The sequence below is a fragment of the Anas acuta genome, chromosome 27 (genome assembly GCF_963932015.1).
Source record: "Anas acuta chromosome 27, bAnaAcu1.1, whole genome shotgun sequence".
In the NCBI taxonomy this organism is placed as follows: domain Eukaryota; kingdom Metazoa; phylum Chordata; class Aves; order Anseriformes; family Anatidae; genus Anas; species Anas acuta.
Genome location: NC_089005.1, coordinates 4,824,411 through 4,849,512, shown reverse-complemented (window position 1 = coordinate 4,849,512; position 25,102 = coordinate 4,824,411). Strand labels below are relative to the sequence as shown.

General features: G+C 44.9%; 1 protein-coding gene across 2 annotated transcripts; it reads right to left on the bottom strand.

The window, feature by feature from the left end:
• On the bottom strand, positions 1 to 25,072 carry CDS2 (CDP-diacylglycerol synthase 2). Of its 2 annotated transcripts, none has more exons than XM_068662216.1 (13): positions 24,919 to 25,072; positions 12,839 to 12,981; positions 11,728 to 11,824; positions 11,448 to 11,545; positions 10,539 to 10,678; positions 10,052 to 10,110; positions 9,212 to 9,294; positions 7,852 to 7,939; positions 7,455 to 7,523; positions 6,573 to 6,725; positions 6,140 to 6,259; positions 5,420 to 5,523; positions 1 to 4,760 (listed from the first exon to the last, which is right to left on the bottom strand). In XM_068662216.1, the coding sequence occupies exons 1-13, from the start codon at positions 24,979 to 24,981 to the stop codon at positions 4,631 to 4,633; spliced, it is 1,347 nt and encodes a 448-aa protein (XP_068518317.1). In that variant the 5' UTR covers positions 24,982 to 25,072; the 3' UTR covers positions 1 to 4,630. The 2 variants fall into 2 exon arrangements, with proteins under 2 accessions (XP_068518317.1, XP_068518316.1); XM_068662215.1 differs by having other exon boundaries at positions 12,839 to 12,987; positions 24,919 to 25,066.
• Between the last annotated feature and the right edge of the window lie 30 nt (positions 25,073 to 25,102).

Sequence of the window (25,102 nt, the reverse complement as noted above, 5' to 3'; positions counted from 1 at the left end):
TAGTGGAACTTATATTTATTTAACAGTAACATATGGTATATAAATAGGGTAAATACTTTAAAATATACAATATATCACATTCGGACATTCGGTCAAAGAAAGGCAGTTCTACATGTGTAGCTAAAACATTACTCAAAAGAACAATGCACAGAGAAAGAAGCAGATGGTAGAAACACATCAGGTCTGGGGAACAGGAGCACGCAAAAATTACAGTAGTACAAAATGCAGCTCAGGGGCTGATTACAGAGGTCAGGAACCACAGGAACTGTCACGCGATGCTTTCTGCAGTACTTGCCTGTCCCCAGGAAGGTCTGGATGAGCCACAGTGATGGTTTCCACACAGCTTTGCCCTCCTCCTATAGCACCAAGCCAGTCAGAGGAGGTGGGGAAGGAAGAGACCAAAGCCTGGACGCATGCCTGGATCCCACCAGTCGTGCTCAGGGGGACATGCTGCATGCATCAGGAACAGGAGATGCCTTAAAGTCTAAGATACTGGCATTTCCCAATGTGGTGCTAAGTGTTGACTGATGCTGTGGGATTTTGGGCTTCACGAGCCGCACGGGCTGCCCCCTCAGATCAGCGTCAGCAGACTCCTGAGCCCATCACCACAAAGAATATCTGAATAATGCAGTGATGGGTATAGGACACGTCACCATACCCAGCAACTAGGTTTTAATGTTTCAGTGAGCACTGCAGGCCCCAGCCTGATGATGCAACTGATCTATAAACAAATTTGGGCTACAAACAAACTCAAAGAAGCAAATTCCCATCAGAGTAAGCCAAGTGCTCAACTACACACTCAAGCTGTGAGCAGACCAGCGTCCAGCCCATTTCACTAAATGACCTTCGCCCACCAGCAAACACCAGGAACATTTAGTTATCTCACTGCGACAGCCAGCTTGTTACACTATGCAAAAGCACCTTTCCACCATGTGCCAGCTCTTTGCTTATTAAATACACTCACATCCATCTCTGTCTGCTCCAACTGGAAAAGCAGTGACTGACTGTGAGGAGGTGGTTTTCAAACCACCTGTCCCCTCCCAATGCAGCACTTCTACCTTCGTTGGCTTGACATCAGACAAAACCCCACTTTTCTCTTTCTCCTGACCCAAGCACCCACGCCAGTCAATGCAGTATCCCCCACTGGTTTACTTTCCCAGTTATTTCCTTCTTGCTGAGCAAAAGCATGATGAACACTTCCAGCTGTGGAGTCCCCTGTGAGCAAAACTACTGTGTAATGCCAAGCTCAAGCCCTGCAGCTGGAGAAACTTTACATGAACATCCCTGCACTGCTTTAGTTAGACACCCCTGGTGCCTGCGTGGCCTCTCCAGGAGCACTAGCTACATCAGCTTCCCTCCGAAGCTACATTCTTGCAAGAGCTGCAGCATGGCCACAGTCCTGCCAGGCTTAATGCAATGCGAAGAGCTGCAATGTGTCTTGCTGCACATCCCTGTACACACATCTGGCATCACAGCTAATACCTCCTTTAGGAACAGCCAGAGCCAGTAACAGTAGTTTTTCATTTCCTCTAACTTTCTAGATATAACTTGAAATATTTACAGCAAACTAAAGCCAATCCCAGGCTGTGGTGATGGGGAAAACCCACCAAACGCTCTCGCAGGCAGCATGCTGTCACTAAGAGCTGACCAGTGCCACTACATACACTCTCAGAAGTGGTGCAGAAGTCAAATGGGTTTACCAGCCATAGTCTCAGCATGACAGAGGACATGCCATGGTGCTCGCCAGTATTTTTCAGCAAGACCAGCTATACAGCTTGCAGATGATCTTATCATCCCTCATCTCCCTCCCTTCTTCCTCCATTTCCCAAACGGATGCACTGTTCCCATTCAGTTTAATAAACTTCAGTGTAGGATGCCAAACCCTTTCCACGTATCTTTAGCCTTCAGCATCAAAACAGGTTTGGAAGACCAGCTGTCCACTGCACTGCTGGGGAGGAAGTAATATTAATAGAATCGAGCTGCGCAGGAAACCACCCACACTGCTGCAGCTTCTCTCTCAGAACTATGAGGCCATTAATGCAGCTGCTTTGCCCTCCAGTGTCTACATCCAGTATTGCACCGTTAAAAAAGACCCAAAATGCTACTCAAATCAAAAGCATGCACAAAGGTTTCGGGCTTTTGCCCCACTAATTACAACTAAAGAAGTCCAAAAGGTTCAAAGCAAGATGAGCAGGAGGCTAGAGACCCACGTGAAAAATGCATTGTTATAAAGAGCATTACACTTTTGTAATATTTATCAACACTGTAGCTTCTTCTGATGACTGACTTAGGAACCAACAGGGCAGTACAAGGGATTTTGGCAGATGTTGACATCAGGCAGGGAGAATCCAGAAAAGCACCAGCTTGTTTGACGACAGGGAAAGCTGCTTTTCAGGGTCTACACAAAACCCGGTCGTTTCCACATCTATTCCCAGTTCAGGTACTGCTTCAAGTGTCCTCCCTTTGCCTAGTTAGACTTGGACAAACCATTGTAAAATGCAGTCCAAACATTTTCTCTGGGGTGATGCAAGATGGAAACACCTTAATTCTCCCCTCCAGCGAGGTTGGACCAATATCCTCTAAGTCAACACAAAATAAATCCCTTCCTGATTCTAGCTTGAAAAAATCAGGCTCCACAACTAGTTTAGGAAAGCCTCTACACAGTTGGTGTTAACCAAATACAATCCTGAATTGGCTCCATCTTAGTGGTTCTGGCCTCTCTCAGAAGCCTCTCTCTTCAGCACCACGCTGAAAATACTTTGTGGAAACAGTTCCTTCTTCTCCACAATGCATGCTCTTGATCAATACCTGTATTTGCAGTGCAATGGGCACACACTTCCACCCCACAACTCCTGTTTAGGGAGATGAAGCAGAACTTATGACACATAAAGAGTTGTATAGAAATGTAAGAGAGATGTTGGTATCTATTCATGTAGTTACACATGCACACATGTGCTCTCCTGTCCACTCTTTTAGGGTAAATGAAAGCAACAGCAGAATCAGAATACAGAGTATGAACCATGAAATATTTTCAGGTTTTTTATTTTCCATCGATGCTTAGCTAGTTTGCAGCATGTACATGTCTCCATATGTGGGGTGGTGTTGGTGTATAAGGTTTATATCAGCAACTGTTTGACAACAGCAATGTACTTCTGTATTATCTTTCCCTGTCACTCGTTCCCCAGGTTAAAATAAGGTAAAGTTTCTCTCTCTCGTGCACAAACTATGGAAAGAAGTAAAATCAGAGTCACCTTGTACAGGGGAACATTGCATAAGGTCTAGTACAAACTGAAGATATTTTCACGATCTAATCACACAAAAAAAAAAGTTTTACAATCTCTAGGGCTCTCATTTTTAAATAATATAAAAGTATGACAAAATAAAGGAAAGTACTTAGGTACTTAGATAAAACCTCTAACTATTAAGTGCAACCTATTTTTGACAAGATTTAGTAAGCAAAGCAGGACAGAAGCCTGCAGGTGAATGAACCCAGACTGAAATGCAACACAGACCGTAATAAAACTCAGCAGCACAACATCCAGAACTCAAGTAATGAACGGGTGATAGACATGATCCCTGAAAGAAAAATGAAATACCCAGCTGACAGCACCAGCAGGGTGCTGGAGCCCCAACCTGCAAACTTCAGAAACAACACCAAGTTGGAAACTGCTCTCCAAATCAGGTAAAATATCCAAGTGTGGGATTTCCAAACATCAATGTTTCTTAAAGGTTATTTAACAGAGGAAAAAGGAACCAGGTTATTTAAAAGCTTGTTCTTACTTGGCAGGATTTACTCAATGAAACTTCAATGTTCTCTAAAACCTATTTACTCAATTCAGTTTTGAAGCAATCTGAACCTCCCACATTCCCATGAGCAACTACCAGCTACTTAATTCCTTGTCCCTGGTTTATTTCCAATTTAATAGGTTAAAAAAGATCTTCTTTGTCAAAATACCAGCCATAAGAGGAGAATGTGGGAGGCACTTGCAGAAACAGCAAGTGAAAATAGATACACATGCCTGGCTGGGCAGAGGAAACATAGCTAGATTAGTACAAAGTTCCCTTCCAATTAACTGAGCCTTGTGCTTGCCATGCAGAGACTCCAAGGAGTCTGCACACAGGCGGGTATGTGGATTTCTGGGAAAATGAACATTGCGGTCACAGTTACCGCCAGGCAAAATGATGGTCTCCAGAGCTGCCATTATGAATGCAACCTGGCACAAAAGCCAGGGAAGCTGCACAACTTCACCTTCCCTGCTGACTTCCATGCGCAGAGGCAATTGTACGGGAAATGTTTTGTGTATTCCCTGCATCCACAGGAAATTGAACTTTCTGCCCACATGCATCGAAGTTTAAGAACAGACCATGAGGACAGTTGTACCCTCTTACTTCACCCAACTCATTCCAAGTCTTAATTCCTTTCCAGCTACAAACTCAGATTTGCTCATTTGAACCAAAGCTATATAAATATATTATATAAAAAAATAACAAACACAAATGCAAACATTTACCAAGAAAGGAAGAAAAGTTACAGTGAAATGAGGCCTTGTTATTGTCTTATATCAGGCAAGCCAGGAATTTCCTTGAGGAGGCTTGTCCATTTTCAGTCCCATTCCAATCACGTGGCTGTCTATGCATCCTCCAAACTACCTAACATACCCTTGTCAACAAGGTGTGCTTTTAGCGTGTTGAAGATGTGGAGCTGCTGGTCTGGCCGCAAGGTTAAGAACTGCTGGATCAGTTTGCTGGGGTTAGGACCTCTGAAACACAAAACCAATTGTTACCAGTGAGTTGTACTGCTAAGTCTCAATGCTCTGGGAACCCAAATGCAATTTCATCAAAAAAACACGCTTGAAATAATATGTTGCCCATTACCTCAGTGGTTCTACCCAGGGAGCTTAACTCTATTTCAGAAATGTGGAAATGGATTCAAAAGGCATATGATGCTGAACTGTAACCAAACAAATCAAATCTGTTTCAAGAGGGCTGTGGATTTTTCCCCTATTAACAGATGCAAAAAGCCAAGCAGCCACATAAATTCAGCTCCTCAGCTCCTCCAGTACATCTCTGTGCATCTATGGGCTTTCTTCTGTGTTTGGTTACAGAACATTTGCACACTGCAACAGAATTAAGATTTTTCTGCTTGATCAGTTCAGGGGAAACCTTGTTCAAGATTCACAGATATGCAGAAGGGACATGGAGGAGAGGACTGAAACAACAGACCTTAGGAAAACAGGTTGTGTTCCCAACTCTGCATGATCCTTCTGAGACATGCTTCCCTTGTTCAACCCCCGAGTCCCCCTCTGTCTTGTATTTCTGAATGTTAATCTCATGGGGATACCAACAGTCTTGTATTGCAAGCCTGTATGTCATTTGAACTTGACAGAGCCCCCAAACTTCACTGGGAAACAACTGATACCTGATAAAGCTTGCGATGTACACATTAACAAAGGTAGCCATCAGGTACTGACAGTCAAAGCGATCCATGATACCTCCATGCCCTGGTATTGTGTTGGCGAAATCCTAAACAAAACAGAAAGGATTATACTGAAGTTTCAAATGCTCGTTAACTGTACTTGATTACGAACATCCAGGCACTACACTCACATCCTTGCTATAATTTCTCCCAGAAGGCAAAAGTTAGAAATTCTGCTTGACCTCTCCTTGGTTTTTAAGTTTCTCCTTTATGAAGGCCACAAGCGCCTGAGGGACATAAAGCCTTAACTCATCTACCACTCAAAGGTCAAGGAAGGCTAATGTTTATCTCTCGCAACTCTGTCCTGCCTTTCAAGTCATCTTAGCTGCACAAAGACTGTTTATATGAAAACCAGACTGCAAGGCATCAAGGGAAGGCTCAGATTGCAAAATATCCTGACTGGGTTTTTGTTCCTCTACATCACGTTCTGCACCAAAGCAGTGTTTAGAATATCATAGCTGAAATTTTCAGCTCTCTCCCCACACCCAAACAGTTAAAATGAATTGTATCATGCCCCCCCCCCGACTCATTTGTGACATTCTCTTCCTTCCCAAAGTTCCCAACCTGCCACTCGCTCCTTGGAGCACAGACTGCTTAGAGTGGCAGCAACCACTTTTTAACTTTAAAAATGTAAATGACCTTGCAGAACCTGTGTGTCCTCACCTTAATTTTGAAGGCCCTCTTAAATCCACTTGCAAAGAAGCCTCCAAATGGCCCAATAAGGGAGGCGAAAGTAGACAGTGCAATACTGTGGATTTGGAATGGATACATCCGGACTGTCTTCTGCAGGAAAAAAAAAAAAACACATCAGAGAAGGATTTCCATCAAGAACAGTACTGCTCACTTCCTGCCCTTCTTTCTGTCCTAACCAGGCTTTAGAAGAGCTAGTTTTCAAATGGGTTCATGTCCCACCAGACTTGGGACAATTGCTTTGGGTCTTAAACCCACATAGGTCATCACTGAATTCACCCTTCTTCTGGATGTACCATCATCCCTTGTCATGTTCCTTTGAATACCAGCAAAATAAAGTCCTGGTCTATTTTCCTGATGTTCCTATCCCAATAAATAAGACCTCAGTCAGAAGACAGAGTCCTACCCAGCCCACCACAGACTGCAGCACCAAGGGGATGTTGTACTCCTGTAACTGGAACAGCTCTGATGGCTCACAGTCCACTGTAAAGCTGTTGGTGTCGTTGTTGAACTCCACGGGACAGGTGAAGCACCGGTACCCAGACATCACATAGGACAGCTTGAAGGAGAGAGAAAAAAAGGTGCAGTAAGAGAAAGCAAGATTAATATTTTCCTGAGCAATGACGCAGAGGTGCAACCAAGGGAAAAGGCCACTCAAGGAGACACAGTGAGGAGGGAGCTACACTCCCAGCTTCATTAAGAAGATTACTTTCCTGACAAGCAGCAATTGGCTAAAGGCAGAGTGAGGATTGTTGTTCAGTAAGTGCATGTGTTCAGCAAGCAGTGATCAGAGCCTTGGACAAACAGGCTGAGATAGGCTGCACTATTTGGATGAGTGGATGAACACAACTAGACACACAGATTATCACAGAAACAGGTAAGAATACTCAAAGAGCACTGATTTCCCCACACAGCCTTTGAAATGATGCACAGAATTCATCCAACAGCAGCCCCAGATGTTTCGGCTACCCATGTACAGCATCTGTGGAAATATTACAGTCTCTCCCTTTCAAGTGACAAGAGAGAATGTTTCAAGCACAATTATTCTACTGAAAATGTCACAGGGTCTAACAGGGACTAAAAACTTCCTCCAATACCCTGCTCCATCTGCAGAATCTGCATACAGCACATAACAGAAACATCCACCAGTTCAAATCCTGGTCAGTAAGGAAAACAGTTTCTGAGAAGAGCCAGAAGAGCTTAAAGCTTGGGTGCATTTTTTAGCCAAAACCATGTCAACTTACATAGGGAAAAGACCAAAAAAATAAGCACCATGATTGCTACTTACCAGCAATCCAAACAAAACAGTGGCAAAAAAACCTCCAATAAAACCCTCCCAGGTCTTCTTTGGGGAGAGCTGCCAGAGGGAGAGAAAGAAGGGGATAATTACAAACTGTGCATTTATGGTCACTGCCACACACCTGTGCAGTCCTTCCTTGCTTGTGAATTGCTGAGGTAAATATAAATTGGTGCCAACAACCAGAGTTTGGTCAGAACCTGACACTAACATCTTGGACTGAAATGGTTCACTCCACTTCACAACCTCAAAGACTGGGGCATGTACCAAGTCTGATTTGGAGACTTGCTTCAGACCCATAATAAGTCACACCAATGGAGATCAGAACACAGGACTAAGACCTAAAGAAGCCAAAATGCCATCTTTTGTCCAATATAGAATTACAAACCTTGATGAGCGGGGTGCGGCCAAAGAAGAACCCAAACATGTATGCCATGATGTCATTGCAGATCACACAGGAAATTGGGACAATGAACCTAGATGGGCGAAGAATCAAACTGTTGGCAAGTACCAAAATCAGACAATTCCAGCTTAACTAAATGGGTAGTTGTTTTGAAAGATGTTTTGCAGGGCCATCATATCAACACTTCCCCATCCAATGCAATCTTGCATGGTAGAAAATGACTCTAGAAAAGCTCTCAGAGCAACCTGGGGGGTTACTCCAGTGTTCTGGACTAAAGAGCACGTTGTGCACCCAGAATGGCCTGTTTTAATTAAGCGTATCTTCTTCTGTCACACGACATGCTGTTAGATAGCCACCTCCTTTCCTCCCAGAGGGGCTGCATTTTCGCTGGAAGCAGGCTGCTCACAAAGCACTCGGGGACAGCTGAGGTGCACACGGAAACATGCAATCTTAAAGCAGTTAAAATTAGTTCCTGGCATTGCTGGTTTGGAGAAGATGGAGCCTGACAGCCCTACCATGAAAAGGGCTTCCCCTCCGTATTGCAACTGTAGTAAGCTGGTGAAGGTGCCGCACTGCAATTTCCTTTCTTTCACAGCACCGCTTTTAACGTTATGCTGGCAGCTCTACCCCAAATCAAGTGCTGAGCAGAATCCTGTTCATTTGATAGACATGGGTGGACAGAGAAGGCATCTACAAAGGCCTAGCACTGCATGAAATGTCCCTGCATCCTGGAGCAATATTCAGATGCCTCTCTACTGCTCTCTATACTAGCAAATAGCACAAAGCAAGTCCTAAGTTGCTGAGGCATCATTCAGTCTTTTGCTTTTTTATTCTGAACAGGTTAGTCCCTGATAGGAAGCACTTTCTCTCTTTAGCCACTTGTTTAAAAAAAAAAAAAAAAAAAAGTTTTAACTCAGAACATGGTAAGAAAACTCCAGGAAGACCTTATGGTGGCCTTTCAGTATATAAAGGGGCTTATATAAGAAAGATGAGGAAAGACTTTTTATCATGGTCTGCAGTGAAACAACAAGGGCCAACAGTTTTAAACTGAAAAGGGACAGATTTAGATTGGATATCATGAAGGAATATTTTTACAATGAGGGTGGTGAGACACTGGAACAGGTTACCTAGAGAATGTGTGGATTCCTCATCACTGGAAGTGCTCGAAGTTGGTTTGGACAGAGCTTTGCGCAACCTGATCTAGTGAAAGAAGCCTCTGCCCACAGCAGGGGGTTGGAAAAGATGATCTCTAAGGGTTCCGTGCAACCCAAACCATCCTATGATTCTAAGATAACCTATATAAGGCTGCAGAAATCAAAGCAACTCAGAACACATGGCAACTCACCATATCATTCCTTCAAACAGGTTGTGAATGATGAGGTGCGACTGGGTAACAACAATTAGCAACGTCACATGGGTCCATCCAAACTGGAAGAGAAGACAGCATGCAGTCCAGCCTGCCTAAAGACCCTGCTCACACACGTCACTGGCACAAATCTGATGCTGTTAGCTATCTCTCAGACAGAGAATGGCTCATGCACATGTGCATTTCTAGCATGCACCTTCACCATAACAAACATGAAGTGGCATGATGAGCAGGGAACAGTTATCCCTAGTAATTTACAGGCATGTTCTTCAGTTCAAGCCCAGAGCTGACCTTCACTGGGCAGGCTTCTGCCAGAACAAGTGTTCTTTAGCCCACCCCTCTCTCATATATCTCACTCAGCCTTCTGACTAATTGAGAACAAAAGGCCAATGGCTATCCAAGCTGTATCCCTGTGTGCTGATTATACTGAAAAGCAAAACTAACCATGTTGATGATTAAATATGAGCAACATCTTACTGATGTTTGAGAAAAGGGAAACAGCCAATACACCCTCATGGCAACCTACCCTCAGTACAAGAGTCATATAGCCTTGTGCAGTCATGTCAGCTTGCAGAAAGTTTCTTAAGAGCATCCACCAGCGCAGAGAGAAAAGAATGCATGACTACAAGGAAATTCAGTCAGGACATCTCCCTAAACAGTTCGCTCACAGTAACTCTTCTGCAAGGCAGTGTTACAATGCACAGCCAGCACAGAAGCATCTAGTGGAACATATTTATCTATATAACATTTTCAAGCAGCCTACGTTATTGATTCTTCTGCATCCAAATGGGGGCAGCCAGTCCCTGTATTTAATCTTACCATATAGAATTGGAGGCGATAATGTTTCTTAACCAGGCTCAAGACAAACATGCAGAAACCTGGTGAGAGACAGAAGAAAAGTGAATGAGGGGGATGTTTCTTCAAAAGTAATAAATACTTTTTTTTTCCCTCTTAAGAGAGCATAGTGCACAGCTCCTTAGTTTTTTTGTTTGGTTGTGGGTTTTTTTTGTTTGTTTGTTTTTTAATAAAGCACTATTATCTGGAAGTCACAAAATATTGTTGCCTTCAAATTTTTCTTAGACAAGTAAACATCAAGCCTAACTGTCCCATACAGTTTAGGCAGTATACTTCTACAGAGCCTCATGCAAGAGATTTGTCACCACACAGCCAATTTACAACGTCACTGAAGAGCAGAGATAATTTGCTATAGATACTGCATTGGATACAATACGAGACAAGAGTAGTTCAAGGAGATTTTTTCCTCCCAGTCCAGACAAGTTTAACCACCAGAAAACATGGTCTCTACCTGTTAAGTACAGGGCAAAAGAAATGAAGCGGTGGTATTTGCTGAGAATTCGCAGGGGCTCCTCCCTCTGAACCAGGGTGAAGAAATAATCTGTCACAGTCTCACCATAGAAAAAGTAGTTAACGCAGAGCAAGAAGTACCTGTGGAGAATGCAGATGCTCATTAGCAGGAACTCTAAAAAGCTCCTGGAGATACACAGAAAGTGGCTGATTCCTAAGGTCTTTGTATTGTTCTGATACACTGCAAACAGACATCCTGCAAGTGACAGCCAGATCTTTATTTCCTCCAGTTTAGAAACATCACCTTCATTTCAACTAGTGGCTACATCACTCAGCTCCACTTTGCAATGGATTATACTATCTGGGTTTGGTTTTGGCCTTCTGATGCATAAGGACTGTCTGCCTTTAGGTGGCACTCCTCAACAGGCCTCTGTGAGTGAGCTCAAGCACCCTAAAAGAAAACAGCCCATACATCCTAAAAGCACTGCTCCTGCCCTCTCCCCGACTTCTCTTCTCTGGCAGACAGAGTTGCTCAGCCCAGCTGTGTCCCAGTGTTCACCCCTGCTTCACAACCACTTACAAACTTCCACCCACCCAAGTAACATCTGTCTCTTAGTGGTGACGGCTGTCAATACTGTCCCTTGCACAGATCATGGGATTCCAATGCCCACACTTCATAAACAACGGGACAAACTTTATCAGTATGGGCTCTTTCAAGGTAGCTGATGTATCAGGATTTAGCGAGGCTTTTTCTTACAAGAGCCGCTAACACATGACACCGGTCAACACAGAGCAATCCCATTTCTCTGGTTTGGAGGTAGCCAGATGAACCCCTTGCTGCCTCTCTGCAGTGAGGTGAAGCATTACTGCTGCACACAAGCATGGGGAGGGCAGCAGTCACCCTACTCACCAGCTGAGCGTCCTGAACCAGGGCAGGTCGTATGAGTGATAGACATTATAGCCAATAGTGATAATCTCATGGAAACATTTGATCTGGACACACATCACCTGCACAAAGAGAGAGGGGCAAGCTATAACACACATTTGTTAAGTACCTCCTTCTTCAAGGACATTAAAAATGAAAATACAGTATCAAAATAAAAGTCTGTGAGCTGCCAACCCCATCAGTGGTCCCAGCAACCTTCTCCCCTATTGCTGTGAGCATAAGGGCATCTCTCTGGAGCACTTACTATCATCATTAAGACCATGGGTCCCAAGTAGATGATGATGAAGAAGAAGGTGATCATTGCCAGAGTGAGGATGCCTCTTACCCACCAATTCTTCCATCTAGGCCACAGAGAAGGAAAGAAGTTAGAGAAAGACAAAACAAAGCAAGGAAGCAGGACAGCACCACTGTTCTCTGCGCATCATAAGCAGGAAACTGAGCCCTGGAAACCCCAGATTTCTTTTTGATGCTGCCAAAAAGCAGCAAAGGGAGACCTTGATTCACTGACCAAGGCCCTGCTGCAGCAGCTGCAAGGCTACAGTTCAGTTCAATCTTCCCTGCTATGAACGTCATTAATACAGAAAACATTAGTCTGGAACAGAGCCTCTCCACGGGCACTGAAATGGGATGGAAGAAGTGTTTGTCCCTGTTCTACTACAGGTTTCCCACACCTTGGACAAGCTGCATGATTAGTTCAAATAAAATAGGAATCACTACCTCTCCCTGCACTTATTTTCAAGAGGAGACATGGGTCCAGATGTGTCGTACCTTGCTACTCTCTAAGAAATCCTGCCTTGAGTCTCTCCCTGGCCACAGAGGACATCTGGGAGAAATGCCTTCTCCTGTGATATGAATAAGGGCTTTTGCCCCAAAGTAGCATGCAGAAGCCATTCACAGTTTGTTCTCAGATCTTGTCCTTATCAGCACATTTTTCTCATGCATTCCTACAGAAGTAGATCACACCAGCAGTTAAAAACCACCACGGTTGAGTACTGAAAGTGCTATTAAAGCTGAACACAACGTCTTCTGCTCCACTGAGGCCTCCTTTCACCTTTCAAGACTAAGCACACAACAAGGCTGCCCTCCCACAGCACTCCTCTGCCCCGGTCCTTTCCCACATACAGCAGCCCTGAGTGCTGCACTCTGCTCTCGCCGCTAACATCGCCATCACCTTCTGCTTCCTGTGGCCTCAGGGACACCTTCCTGTTTGCATGTCGGGGAAGGAGAGCGCAGCACTACTGGGAGCTGCTTATTCAGGTTCCATCAGCCATCACCATGCTGCCAGGGCTAGAAAAGCCACAGTGAAGATGCAGGAGCCCTGGCAGCAGAGGGCAAGAACGCTCAGTGAGGGCTACCTTGAGGACAGGTTGGAGAGAGCTCTGTTCAGAACCTCTGGAGTGTCATCCGATGTTGGCACTGGGGGTGATCCTCCAAATTCAGACTTGCTCTCGCTGTCTGATGCTGTCTCTCCATCCAGCTTGTTCTCAGACTCTGATTCCTGCAACTTAAAGAGAGATAAAGAGCTTAACAAGGTACAATGACGACAATGAAGAAACTCAGACCAGCCCACAGGATGCTATACTTACTGCCAGTCTGCTTCTGCATACATGAGAGAAAGAGGGCAAGAAAACATTCATGAGGTTATACCCATGAGAAACAACATCAAGTGTTTTAGGTGATTTGGACAACGGCTTTTACTCGATAGAACCCTCAGCAGCAGCTACAGGATCTGTTCCCCCTGAACTGTTAAAGATGCCTCACAGTTGTTAAGAAGTATCTCCAAGTGCAGCAAGTGCTTAAGGGACAGGAGCTTGTTAGCAGGAATTTTTACAAGGTCTCTCAATCCCCGGGCAGATCTCCAAGTATCCAGCATCGCCCAAATTAGACAGAAAGAAAGGCCTCCAAGTAGACAGGCTCAAGGCTTCCAGACAGACTTTTCAAGTGCAAACTTAATATGTGAGCACTAAAAATAACACTGAGCCCATCCTCAAAAAGCTCCAGAGGAAGAACGTGGCTTATCGCTCAGGCCCCACCATCCTTTCTGGCCAAAGAAGAGACCTGTAGCGGAAAGAAATAGCATGTGCTTTCCCTGCCCCTGGTATTATTGCTCCAGCACCTAGCTCAGAGCAAAGTCCTGTATTCAGAGGGAAATAAATAAGGGTGAGGCTGGAGGCTACTGAAGGCTGTGCTAGAGGCCAGTGGTGGAAAAAGGATTACGAATGAACTCCTGGCTCCCAGGCAGTCCCATGCCCTCTCCTCAGGGCTTTCTCCTCCAGTCCAGCTCAGGAACATAGGACAGATCCAAACATGCATGCTTTGCCCCTCATTTCAGCAGCAGAACGTCATCCTGCTCCTAGACAGTACTTGAAGCAAGGAAGGAAAACGTCAATCCCAGGGGAGCACTTTTGCATCAGGCAGGCAGAGCCCAGGCCTCAGAGCATGGGCTATTTTAAAACTCACTGAAAAAACAGTGTTTGCAGGAAAAGCCACAAGGAAGCCAAGCTGAAAAGTGCTGGGAGCACTGCAAACAAGGCGACTTCGTCCCTTTGGGCCACCTCCAGGCTTCCCCATGCTCGGAAAGGGGGGACCCCACCAAAACAAGCATCCCCTGGGACTGGCTTGCTGCAACCACATGGAGGGGTATTTGTGGTTCACTCGAGCAGTAAGACTCAAGTAGCAGCTCTCTTCTTTAAGGCGGGAAAAGAAAAGGCCCCATCTGTAAGGTATCCATGGCTGTGGGCCTCGTTCCTAAAGCAGTCAAGGACAGCCAGCTGCTATCAGATGGAGACAGCTAAAAATGTGACAGGGATTGCTTCTGGGAGCAAGTGAAGCACCAGCACCGCACCAGGCACACCCTGCACTGCCTCTTCCCTGCCTGGCCCTCTGCTTGCTTCTGTCCATTCTCATTAACTGGGGATGAAGAGGAGAGCTAAAACAAACTCCTCTGCTGGCACTTGCAAGGGTTTGGAGAGTTGGTGAAGAAATATAGCTTGGCTTTATTTCAGCTATGATTGACCTGAAAAATCCCCTGGTCCCACAGACTTCCAGAGAGATGCACTTCCAGAGAGCGCAGTTTAGCTGGGAACATTGAAAAGATCAAATCCATAAGGGAGCTGCAAATGGCAGCAAGTGAAGACTGGAAATAATAAAAGCTCCCCAAAGACCATGAGTATCACAGCCTACAACACAGCACAGGTGAGGGGCACTACTGTTCTTAAGCAGGTTTGGGGAGAACAGTGCACTGTATTTAAACACTGACTGTGTCTCACATTGCAATGCTTTCTCTACACTTTCCCTAAGAAAAGAATTCTCTAAAGAATTCCCCTGCAAGCAACCTGAGTAACAGAGAAGAGCTTCACATCCTGCCTGACCAAGCTTAGTTCCTCCCTCTGGTCTTGTAAGTTACCTTTAGGAAAAGGAATCTTTGCTTCTTGTTTCACATTTTACAAACAGAAAAATTAATGTAGCTGATTCCAGTCAAGTGAGTAAGGAATTGCTTAGGTACTTAGCCTGTACAAATGATGGTGGTTACTCTCAAACCAAAAACCTGAAGTAGAATTTTAATGCAGTCCAAGTATCCATTATCTTGTGCAAGTCCCAGTCTCATTGGTCGTGCAATAACAGGTCCAAGCCAGCCTCCCTGCATTTTATTCCCAAAGCACTACCATTGCAGGGCTAAGTGCAAAGCAGGCAAATTATTCCTTGCTTGTAGCCCATAGGATCAGAAGTTTCACAAAGTGCTCAGAGACCAAAAGGAAGGGAAAGAGCACTGATGTTTTCCTCTCTTCCATTCCTGGCCAAGAAAAGGAAGGATAAAAGCATCTGCATAGCTCAAGTGACAGAGGAATTTGATGTTGCAACCTAACAGCTGCTGGGATGGGCAGAGCAGATCTCTGCCACAGCCCAGCCAATGGTTTCTTGTACAGACACTGATGTCGAAGCTAAAGGGACATAAAATATATAATCAGTTACCTGATCCACTGAATTACAGTGCAATGCTAAACCATACCTTGTGACATGAAATCATTTGGTCCCTAAGAGCAGGAGCAAAGCCTCATGGAATCAGTCCAAGAATGCATGCATCCCTCTGCTCCCCACTTCACTCCCAGCAGCGGAAATTGGAGAGGCTGTGCAACAAATACGCAATGTGTGAAGCCCCAACAAACATTGCCACTTTATTTCCAGAGTTTCCAAAGAATGGAATCAAGAGTTTTGTTAAGATAAAGAGATGTTGTTAAGGTGCAACGTTACATGCTGGACTCATTCCTGGTGCATGTCTTACTAGCTCAATTTAAGCCTGAAGGGAGTTGGAAAGAAACATTTCTTCTGATGGAAGAAATCACCAGTCAAACTGATAGCTAACATACATTTTAAAGTCTTAATTTTGAAAACAACTGAGCAGTTTCAGAAATCAGCTTTCCTCCCTACTTAGCTCTCTCCCTGAAATGAGGTGATGAGATTATATAGGACGTTGTGCCTGATATAGGCCATGGAGAGCGCTCAGTAACTGACACTATTTCCATACCTTTTATGCAAATTGCAACCATCAGCTTACCAACCATCAGCTTAAGCAGCTGAGCAGGGTGCTAAGTAACTTGTTAAAGCCGGGGCATGATGCAGATCAACCCACAAGTCACAATTTGTCACCTTTCCCAGCTATTGGGCCTTACAACATTCTTGGACCCTGCAACAGACATTTTTTGTGCCTTTTTATTGTTGTTTTTAAGATTCTTCCTAAAATCAAAGCCATTTAGCCACAGGTTACTCCTCACATACATCTGAATACCTTTGAGCCTCTTGTGACTTTGAGGCAGCACAACACTCACATCTAAACACTGCAATCTTGAACCTAGGTCTCATTCAACCAGACGCTGCTCAGACAAATAAAATCACAGCCCCATCACCCTTCAGCAACCCCACCGCTTCCCACTGGTGCTACTGCACCAAGATGTAGCTGTCTCCAGCTGTATTTAATCTGTATTCTCTTCCCACGTCCTGCCCTCATCATTTTTTCCTGTTAGCTCAGCAGGTGAAACATGCTCTGTGTCTCTTCTCCCAGCCCGAAAGAGGGCAGAGCACACAGAGAGCAAATGTGTAATGAGATGTTAGAAATTTGTGTGCATGGTGCAGAGCTGGGGAACAATTAAAGCCCATTAGTAAGAATAAAACAAGCTTTCTGTCCAACTACCTTGGAATCTGACTTTATTTTTCCCATTTCCTTTAAAGAGTACACATTAAGTCTACTAAAACACTATCAGATGCAGTAGCTTTTACTGGCTTTGTTAGCAATATGGAGTTTTTAATTTAAGGGCATTTTTTTTGTGCAATCTGCTTGTTCAGCAAACCCATCACTCCTTCAATTTGTCAGCTCAAATACTGAAAGCTGGTTTAAGAATCAGGAGAATAAGTAATACAGGAATACAATCAAGATACAGCAATGTATATTTTACCTTAATTAGTTGACTTCTACACAAATAACAATGGGAAGAAAGAATAAAGCCTACAGATCTCTGTGAGGTTTTTCTCCTGCCTGGGGAACCAGAGCAGATGTGAAAAAGAACAGATACCTCTTGCTTGATACACATGTGAAATCAGTAGGTCTCGGGAAAATTTGTAAACAAATATTTTATCATGCTTCAGACAGATTCAGGGAGAAATGAATCGTCTCAGCTTTCTTTAAACAACTTAACTCCTGTAAGCAAGCAGTACAAAATTTGTGCTCACATTGCAAAAAGGCTTTCTTGCAGCAGAAGCTGAGTGCTTTTTTTTCCCTAAGTATCCATGACATGATCTCAGTTGTCATAGGAACAAGTAAGCTATCTCCCTGCCAAAAAAATTCTGCCCAACACAGAGATACAGTTAAGTATTCAATGCTGGTGGATTAAATTAGTCCAAGAAATTCCACTATTTGTGCACCTTCCTTGAAGCAAGGCGTTGCTTTATTTAGACTTCCTGCTAGACTTTAACAAAAAGCTGTGATGGAAAACGCTAATACACTGCTAAAGAAAAAAATAAAGTTGCTTTTTGAGGCAATAAAATTGACACATAGAACAACAGTGGCCAACTGTATTAAAGCCTCTGCTATTCTCACCTCTGAGCATGTTTGCAGGCTCTAGGCCGACATGATTAGTCTAATGGATACAAACCCAACAGCCTCAGTTATAAAAATCTCCATGTTCTGCAAAAGTGGCTTTATGTCCCATGTCCAGAAAAGCCGTCTGTCTTCCCCTCTCCCTTCCTCGCTGCTTTACCTATACAGCAGTGCTCATCTCCAACAGCTGCCATGCCACAAAGACCTCTGTCCCCAAGGTGACATCAAGGCAAAACATCTTCCCCTTGCTCCCTAATTACAAAATACTCTCTTCTAGATATTTACAAGCTTAGAAGAGTGAAACAAGGGAGAGAAGTTCAGAGACCATTACCACTAGAAGGAAGATGCACAAGTGCCCACACTTGATTTCTACCAAGGTTCTAGAAAAGCCCAGCCAAGTGGGCACAAAAGTATCTCATGCCATAGGGGGGTCTAGGGGAACACCCTTGAACTTCAGTGCAGTTATCCTCAGGGCAATTAAATTCAAGTTTATCACATCTCTCCATCAACATATCCCACCACGCTAGTGCCTGCTCAGTTCCTGAAAACTCAACCAGTGATGAAGGTCCGTTTTCATCTGTGTTGACATGGGACTTCCTTCTCCACCACCCCACAAAACAAACTCCAGTTGAAAGCACACCGAAATTAGGGCATGCCTATAAACTGAGACCAGTAGTGGATAACACCACAAAAAGCATAAATGTTTGCATTGAGGCTGACATAACTAAGATAACACCCATTGTCATCTCATATCCCTGATGTTGCCTGCTTTGTTTTGAACACAAGCAAGTTCAGCTCGCTGCTGTAATGTGACCAGGGGGTTGCATAGTTTGCCTTTAGCAGAACTGCCTGATATAAGCCCCTGATCTCTGTGTCAGCAAATATGATTCATGCAAAGTTGCACATCCCCGTGATTCATTTGGCTAATCCTCTGCCTGGCACCCAAATTAGCACAAACTCCAGTTTCTGTTTATTCCAGGAAATCAAGAAGGTAAACGCATCAGCCCTCGAGTCCTTCAGAGAAGCTGTTGTACACAAAGAGTACAAAAATGCATTGCCAGTTCTGTCATCCCCCCAGAATTTCCTGCTGCTGAGAAAGCAACCTGCCTCCCCCTCTAAAACACTTGACAGAGATGTTTTGGAGGTAGGTTTTGGTGCTGGGTTCTCCCAGATCTAATTGGCACCTTTCTGCTATCACGGCATTTACCAAACCAACCATTGTTGTCCCTGCAGAAACAGAAAAACACATACAGAAACAAGAAATAAATCTCCTAAGTGCCTTTTGGAGCCCGTGTCTGAAAGAGGCTACCCCACCTTGGAGCTGTGTCTGCACGGTTCTGCACAAACATTTCGATCTGTTGTTATTTTGAAGAGCTGTGAGCAACAAGAGAGAGCACAAACAGCTCTGCAGCAGCACATACTCTATTTGTATCGGAAGGTTAGTAAAGGAAAAGTCTATTTTTGTCGTCCGAAATGAGAGCTTGTATCATGCTACGGCTGATGGCTTCTGACTCTCAATTCCTCTGGAGTTATACGTGTTTTTCCAAGTCCTAATCAGAAACAAAACAAAGCAAAACAAACTAAACAAACAACAACAACAACAAAACTTCTGAGTCTAGTTAATTTGCTGACCGTAAGGTAACCAAAGAATCACAAAAATCATAGGTTGGAAAAAACCCTCCATCTGCTCCAACTGTGCATACCTGGCCCAGGATGTTTACGTGTAATTCTCACAAACCCAAATCAACAAATTTCTGAAGACACAGCTGTCATTATAAACCTACAGGCTACTGAACGTCTTGTTCTAAAGCAAAATCTATTAATCTTCATGGTCCTTTATAAGCCCAGAAAACGTAAATCAGAGAAAATTCATGTGAAGCAGATCACCAACAGGGACACATACTAACACATTTTGGGTGAAAACAACAGAGCTACGGATCGGCAGCTCTGAAATGTCTGCAGATGTGTCCTGCCCAATACAAAGAAAAGTGACAGTATTCTTTTCTTTCAGAAAGTGAGGACGTATCCTCTTGGAAATATCATGTCTTCACGTAAGTTGGTTTCCTAAGGCTTTTATCTGCATGTGTAGTGTACCCTGATGAACACCACTGGTCATTAAAAACAGGCAAATGGTTTTCTTGCCACATAACATGGGGTATGTGACTGATGGACAGGAAAGTCGGCCCTCTGTTTAGGGAAGGATATGGCATGGCACTGCTGGAAAGGGAAACACAAACATCTCCTCACAGCTCTCCCCTTCTCAGCACCAAGCATCCTTGCACTCCCAAGAATCGCCCCCAGCACATCATTTGCAAGCGCGTGGCTTCAGCAGTGCAAGCAGACACGAGTCTCATACGAAGCAGCTCATTTGAGTGCTGAGCAAGAGTCCTGACCCCAAACTGCAACGGCGGGCCAAAGACAGCACGAATACCTGTTGAGAGCCACAGGTGTGCCACAGCCTCCCTCAATCACCCTGTACCACACTGACTTTACGGTATACGATGCCATGACACAGCAGGGAGTGAAGGTAGACCACTGGGGCAGCAAGAGAGGGAACTCAGTAAGAAGCTCCCAGATCCACTAAGACCCAGCGAGACACTTCAGAAAACAGGTCAGCTATCTGCCTGGAGGTAACGGCAACTTTTCAGATGCTGACAAGAGAGACATGAGCTTAGAAAATGTAGCCCTCCAGGCCAGACAGAAATAACTCATCTAGTCATTAAATAAGGATGGGAAACACAAACCAGCTCTGTCCTTTCCAAAGGGCTGAATAACAGGGTTTAACCTCAGCGTTGACAGTCTCCACACTTGCTCTACCATGCATAAATGCTGCACACACCTCCTTGCAGACTGGGAAGGAAACCCAGTTTTCTTCCTTGCAGCTCAAGGTGGACTCATCCAGTTCTTCAAATGACAAAATCTTCTTGGGATTAAACTTCTCTGGCATCCCCAAAAATGTGCAAGGAAGTGGGTAGTTCAGAAGAGAGTGTGCATTTTGTAAAAAGAAATAGTGGTCTGGTCAACTACCATCCGAAGGAAATTACAAGCAGCCTGTAGTTCTTTCATCAGCTCCACAGCAGGCCAGAAGCTGGCTGAGGTATTAAATTTTACAGCCAGTTATAATGAGCTCCCTAAGAAATGTAATCAGTCCGATTTCTCATTGCCACAATTAACAGTGACAGACAGCAATGCACTCCTGTTGGCAGTAACACATAAAACTGAACATTAAACAGCAAGGAAAGCTGAAATGTATTCTCACATCAGACCTGAGATTGTTACTATCTACAAAGAATAAATGAGGCTCATGCTTCAGCAGAAGCCAGACAAACTGATGCTCAGTATCAAGCCTAAAATCTTAAGAGCTATTTAAAAAATAAAACTTTGGGGTGGGTCTGAAAAATGGCTTGTAGTTCTGCCTCTTTTAACCATGGGTGAAAAGGAAGAGAGGCATCACGGAGGTGGTTTATTCATTTTGGTCCTTCAAGAACATCATCTTGTATCACAAACTCCCAACAACTAGGAGCTCTCCTGTGACCTGGGTAATAACAGGATTAGAAACCATGTAAGTCTTCATGGCTCCTGCACTGTTATTTCTCTACATCCCGCACCCACCCTCTTCTGAGCCGAACACCAAAACTGGAGCTCCTCCATCCTTTCCAGCACGTGCCAGGCAGCCCTTCACTCTCCCAGACCTAAGGGAGAGTTACTTGTCAGCACCAGCATTCAAACACCCAACATTCGCTTCGCTCAGCATCTTCAAGGCGCTTTGGATCACTAGGGCAACCTTGCAAAATGCCTGGAAGTACAAGAATCACGAGGCTTGGATACCAGAGTCCATTGCTTTTCGTAACACAATATGAACGTATCCAGATAAAAAGTCATGTCACCAGTCCACTGAGCTGTAAAAAAAAAAAAAGTCTTCTTTATCAAATCCTTTCCGAAACCTTTCACCCTTGCACACTACATGCCTGCTCTTCAAGCCCTCGTGTCAGCAAAACAGCACTCCTTGAAGTCACTGACTTTTCCCATAAGAAATGAGGATGCCCAGCTGCTGTGGGTGCGACAAGGTGCCAAACGCTGCCCAGTGGAAAAACTCATCTGCATGGGCCACTGCACAAAAATGCCTGCCAGCACCGTGGCTGCACAGAGTATTTCTATTTGCTTTTGCAGCTACCACCCCTCTGAAAGGGAATGGTATTTTCCAGAGATACACTGACTGCTGGTGACAAAGGGGTGGGTAAACAAAACCACAAGTGACGTAAGGGTGTGATCTGCAGCCCAGATAAGCCTGCCTCATTCTGCCCTCCTCCCCTCCCAGGGGACAGATGCCTGAGAACCCCCCTGGATTTTTATAAGCTCCCTTTGAGTATTGAAAAGCTGCAATAAGGTCACCCCAGAGCCTCCTCTTCTGCAGGCTGAACAGCCCCAGCTCTCCCAGACTTTCTTCATAGGAGAGGTGCTCCAGCCCTCTGACCAACTTCGTAGCCCTCCTCTGGAACCATTCTAACAGATCAGGAAAACACACAATCAGGAAAAAGATAAGGAAAAACCTTCTGTTCTCCCTGTGCAGGCAAATGAAGCACAAGCCACTACTGAGGAATGATCTCAACATCCCATGGTCTAGTGGGAGGTGTCCATGCCTGTGGCAGGGAGGTTTGAACTAGATGATCTTTAAGGTCCCTTCCAACCCAAGCCATTCTACGATTCTAGAACAGCAGAAACCTTCAGGACTGCAGAAACGTTCAGGAGCTGTGCATGCATTGTGGACCAATCTTCTTTTACACCTTTCCTATTCTCTTTGGAAAGTGGAAGAGAAAAAGTGATTTTGTGGGAGGTACACAGCACAGGACAGAAGGCAGTGACCTCCTGTTTTACACAAGGAATGAGTCTGCCAAGCAAAGGGAAGAGTCTACAAAGAGCAAGAGAGGATGGAATCTATATGGAAATGATAAACTAGAACTTGTTTCAATCATCTAAGCTCAGTTATTTACACATTATTTACGCAACAGTTAACAGCATTTAAGTTATTCCGGCTAAAAGAACAAATAACATCAATACAAGTTTCCCTGTTTTTTTTTTTGTTGTTGGTGGTGTTTTTTTTAGCTAGAGACATCAGACGGAGTTCACTGATCAAACACATGTTGCCTTCTTCCCTTTGGAACAAAGACTGTGTGCTGCACAACCGTTTTACAAAACCTGATTCTAAAATATTCTTGCATGATGGTCTCAACTGAAGCAGCACAGTTTCAGCTCTAAGTATTGCTTTGTGCCAAAAGGCAGGAAAACATCAAAGCTGTGACACTGTACAAGGGTTAGAGCACCAGAATGTGAAACCAGCCTCCCTCTTTCATTATCCAAACAGAGCAAAGTGAAAACAAGTGCAAAATACAATTTTCTGGGTCTAATCTTGAAACCAACCTTATTGTTTACATCTCTTTAATTTCTTTCTTTTAAGAAACTGAGAGGTCTTTTCAGAAGACACAAGTTTTTGTAGAATACAACACGCATTGCTAAATTATTTTTTGTGGCAATGCCAACTGAATGACAAGGCAGAAATGGGAATCTCCCCTCTTGACAGAAATACTGGCACATCATGCACTGGGCAGGCTGAGACCACTGATAAACAGTACGAGCGCAAGCAATTTTGCTGTGTTGGTTTTATACTGATGTTATTCCCAGACTCTGCCAGGCGTTTCCCAAGCACTAAAACACAACAGCTTGATCTCAAGAGAGGAAAGAAAAATCTGCCACTCAAGTATACTGCCATGCAAAGTGCAATGCTGTATAGTTTTTTTAATGGCAGTATTGCTGTTACCAGGTAACCTCCTACCATGCTTGATTTCAGCAGTTTTGGGAAATTCTCTGCCTCCTGTAACTGCTTGCTAATGGTAAGAGACATCATGTTCAGCACCTCAGAGGAGCTGTTGCTCATTGGTTGAAAACATTTTTTTTTTCTTTTTTCTTTTTTTTTTTTCTCTTGCAATTCATCTTAGCTACTTTAGGATGAGCAGTATGACACAAATGTTCCCTCTCTCTTGTAAGGTACTTCAAGTCATCAACTCCAAGGTAATATTAGAGGAGCCTTTTAGGAAGCTCATTATATGAAAAAAAGCATACTTGCCTGAAGACGACAAGACTGCACTCAAAATAGCGGCCCTCTGACCTTCTTTAGGAACACATCACAAGTAGCTAAAGCAAGATCGCAGCTTGGCCGAGGGAGTTTGTTTGCATACCACTTAAGCTGCACTGGTACTTCCAGGCTTCTGAGGGACGTCTTCCAACTCCCACAAAAGTTCTGGAACATAAAAGTCCCTGAAGATTTTCCACTGCAAAGTAAATTCCAACTGAGACAAATATGCATATTTAGAGGTCAAGTTTTGCTCTATGCACAACAACGATGATATAGAAGTGGTCCTATTTCTGTCTTTATGGAGGTCAGCAGATCTGGATGTCAGACAACTCCACGTAACAGTCAAAAAAAGGCAGAAACCTTGGATCCACATGAAGGCAACCTGTTCTTGATACTGTCAGAGCTTTCTGTTCCAATTCCCACCCCAATGACATCAGAACAATAAAGCTTACCCAAACCTGACTGCACAGCGTCTGGCAGGTGTTAACCTGGCATTCAAAACAGCATTAAATGTATTATTCAACAGCATTAAATGTATTATTTCAATTGCAAAGGCAGTTTTGCATGTGATTTCATCCTTCTCGGAATCATGTACTTCATGCATCAGCAGAGGAAACCCATCAATCTGATGCTACTAAGGGCAAATGGACAAGCATCGGGCTGCCCCAAAATACACGCATTTAACGGGAAGGCAGTGAAGAACTGCTTCTCCCTCCTGGTTTTGCTCTCTGTGACCCTGCAGTTAATATTTACGTAGAAAAACTTCCTTTTGCTCGACTGCTCATCCCTCTTGCTCCCTCACACGCCGGGGGGGCACACGAGTAAAGAAGACAAGGGTGAAGCCGTGACTCACTGATGGCCCAGCTCCATGCACCCAACTGCGCTTGGGTTTTGAACAGGAGGGATGCTGCAGGAAAACAGGCGGATTTCCTCCTCACGGCTGTTCTTCGGAAAGGCACAACGGGCCAATGCCACCAAGCTACCGAAGTTCTGCTGCGAACGCGCATCACAGGGCACGCACTCGGGAACGGCACAGCACGGAGCGGGCCGGAGCCCCCCGAACCAGCCCCCCCCGGCCCGGCCTGGGCCTCGCCGGCTGCAGGCGGAGCCCGGGGTCCCCCCCCCGAGGCCCGGGGCGCGCAGGCCGCGCTGCCCGCCCGCCTCAGGCCCGCGGCCGATTCGCCGTTGCCCGCCGCCCCCGGCCCGCTCCACACCTTCTCCTCAGGCTCCTGCGCCTCGCCGGGCTCCCGGCCGAGCCGCTGCCGCAGCTCGCTCATGCTCCTGCTGCCGCTGCCGCTGCTGCCGCTCCTCCTCCTCCTCCTCCTCCTCCTCCTGCTGCCGCCGCCGCCGCCACCCCCCGCCCGCCGCCGTCGCCAGGGGGAGGCCGAGGGCCGCGCG